At 46.6% G+C, this 2,500-nt stretch overlaps 1 protein-coding gene across 1 annotated transcript in view; it reads right to left on the bottom strand.

Moving 5' to 3' along the window:
* Positions 1-470, bottom strand: part of LOC119570969 (A disintegrin and metalloproteinase with thrombospondin motifs 18-like) — a 2,632-nt gene extending 2,162 nt beyond the window's left edge. The window contains exon 1 of the mRNA XM_037918490.1: positions 1-470. This exon is cut by the window's left edge and continues 160 nt beyond it. Within this exon, the coding sequence (XP_037774418.1) occupies positions 1-470 (470 nt within the window).
* Between the last annotated feature and the right edge of the window lie 2,030 nt (positions 471-2,500).

The raw sequence follows: 2,500 nt of genomic DNA, 5'->3' as shown, positions 1-2,500 counted from the left end.
TCCCCGGGCAGAGTCTGCGAGACAATCATATATCGGAAGTCTAGATCGTGATTTTCTCTGAGTATATCGGAAGGATTTTCATCATAAGAGATTTTGTCTAGCGTATAGTGCTCGTCCTGCCACTCGAGGGACGGATGCCCCTTAACGACGGCCCTGTTTGTGGCGCTGGGGCGGTAGACGAAGACGGCGCCGCCGGCCGTGATGGCGATGGAGACCGGCTGACACTTACTGAAGGATTCCAGCGCAGCTGACTCCGAACACCCAGGGATCCAGGCCAACCAAGACGCTGGCAACAACTTGCACAGACTGGTCGATTGCGCCAAGACGGCCGTCACACTCTTTACGATTTCCCAAATGGTACTTATGGCGAACGCCATTTCACTGGGGCACGTCTTGCAGGGAGGCAGTAGTTCTGCAGGTTTCTTGACTGGCACTTTAGTCGTGTTGCCAGTGTCAAGATCTATGAACATCACATACTTCGCACAGTGGGGCTCCGGCGAACAATCAAAACAGATCGTGCAGGGAAGGGCTAAAAATTACAGTTTAGCCTTTGGAAAATTTTTGAAGCTCCTTCGGGAAGCCATCCTGCAAGTTGCATTTTAGGGAATCCAAACCTGCCAATATTCTCCGACGGGTCAATCAACGAAGAAAAATGCTTCGCGCGCCGCAAGATCATCCTCGCCCGAGCGGCCCCAGCAAAAACGTATAGCTTTCCTCTCCACAGCAGGCTCTGACCCTTGGGCCCCCCTCACCCTTGTGAGTGTGGACGTAGGTGTAACTGTTGTTCTGCAGAGGAGGATAATATTCTCCGGCGGGCACGGCTCCTCGCCCGATGCTCCCGTGCTGGGGCACTGCAGGGTGGGGTGCATCACGTGGGGAACGGCACCGCATACCTGGGAAATTTTTTATCGGGACTCTTATATCTCTGCCGTTTACCCCGGATTACCGTGTAGCTCCAAGGTAGCAGGGGCCCTGCTACGGGGAGGGCCAGACTCCGGAAGGACCTCCTCGGTTTACGTTGCCAACACCAAGTCCACGTGCAAGACATACGAGGGACACTGGATGCTGCAGTTGAAGACCGGGTGGAAGATCGGGGCGAGAAAACATGCATATAGATTTAGGCAGATTGTGCAGAGAAGGAGGAAGCTGCGGCGTAAAATCGCACGTGCAGTTCTGCGTTCGCATCCCCTCTGGCACAGTTATGGGCGGTTTTGCGGTTGTTGTGGTCGTTGGCTTGGGACCTGGAATTGGACATTACCGATTAATATCTACGACTATAATCTGTAATGGCAACAAAGGGTTATCATCTACGTTATCACGCAAATATATCTATATATATATATATATATATATATATAATATGTATATATATATATATATATATGTATATATATATATATATATATATATATATATATAATATAATATATATATATATATTATATATATATATATATATATATATGAACCAGACGTTTTCCCGGCATCTTACCATCCTCCGCGTGAGTCGGGTTGACGCCGAAAAGGATAATGTGCTTTATAAGGTCTTTCTCCGGGCGACACCTGCCGGCAAAGCAGACCCTTTGTTGGCCACAGATGGAGCCTTCGAGGGCGGGGTGAGCTGGCTTCGTGACAATGCCGTTGGTGCAGTACATATAATTGCAGAGATCCTAAAAGTTGGAAGTTATTAAATTTATCCGGAAAATTCTCACTGAATCTACATTCCGTTTCTTTCATTTTATGTATTTTATATTTGTACCCCTAAGATAGAATTGTTCCAATATCTGAAAATATTCTATTCAGTATTTGCGAATTTGTTTACATGTTAGTCCTCTGTACCAAGCATCATCCACGTTCTCCTTTTCAACGAAAAAACAAGCATAAGTACTAACAAACTTCGTGATGGCGGGGTGGTAATCACGGCCGAACATGGCTTCACACTGACGAGGCAAAGGGAAACGATAACCCGGCGTTCTCTTCAGCACCTCGCTCATCGCTGGCACATTCTGTCGACGCAGCAAGTTCTCTGGGATGGAAAAGGACAAGATGGCTCGTAAGGAGAACAGCTTCAAATGCTGGATGTAGAATATGACTGTATGATCCCCATGAGCCCTGTCATGGAATTTACCTGCAGTCCTCGTCGAAGCAGACAGGGCTGCTCTGCCGCCGTCGTCCAGGCATGTCGACTTCCTGAAAAGAAATATGAAAGCATTGATTGACGGTTATATGATTTTAGTATATGTAGTAAAATTTCGAAATAACAACCATATAAATGTCACTACTATGTTACATTAACATAAATAACAACTACACGTTATGTCTCATGACCCATTATACTTATTAATTCAGCGAAGTTTCATACCGTATAGGTCTTACCTTAACATCCTTAACATCACAGTTTTGACGTTGACTAACACCTACTTGAGGAAATTGTGGATGACCCTGACGGAGCACTGGGACCAGGTGGTCTTGCCCGGCCCAACGGAAGGCGACATGATGT

This window comes from Penaeus monodon, unplaced genomic scaffold, assembly GCF_015228065.2.
Source record: "Penaeus monodon isolate SGIC_2016 unplaced genomic scaffold, NSTDA_Pmon_1 PmonScaffold_4604, whole genome shotgun sequence".
In the NCBI taxonomy this organism is placed as follows: Eukaryota; Metazoa; Arthropoda; class Malacostraca; order Decapoda; family Penaeidae; genus Penaeus; species Penaeus monodon.
Note: the sequence above shows the minus strand (reverse complement) of the source record. Positions and strands in the feature narration are given on the sequence as shown.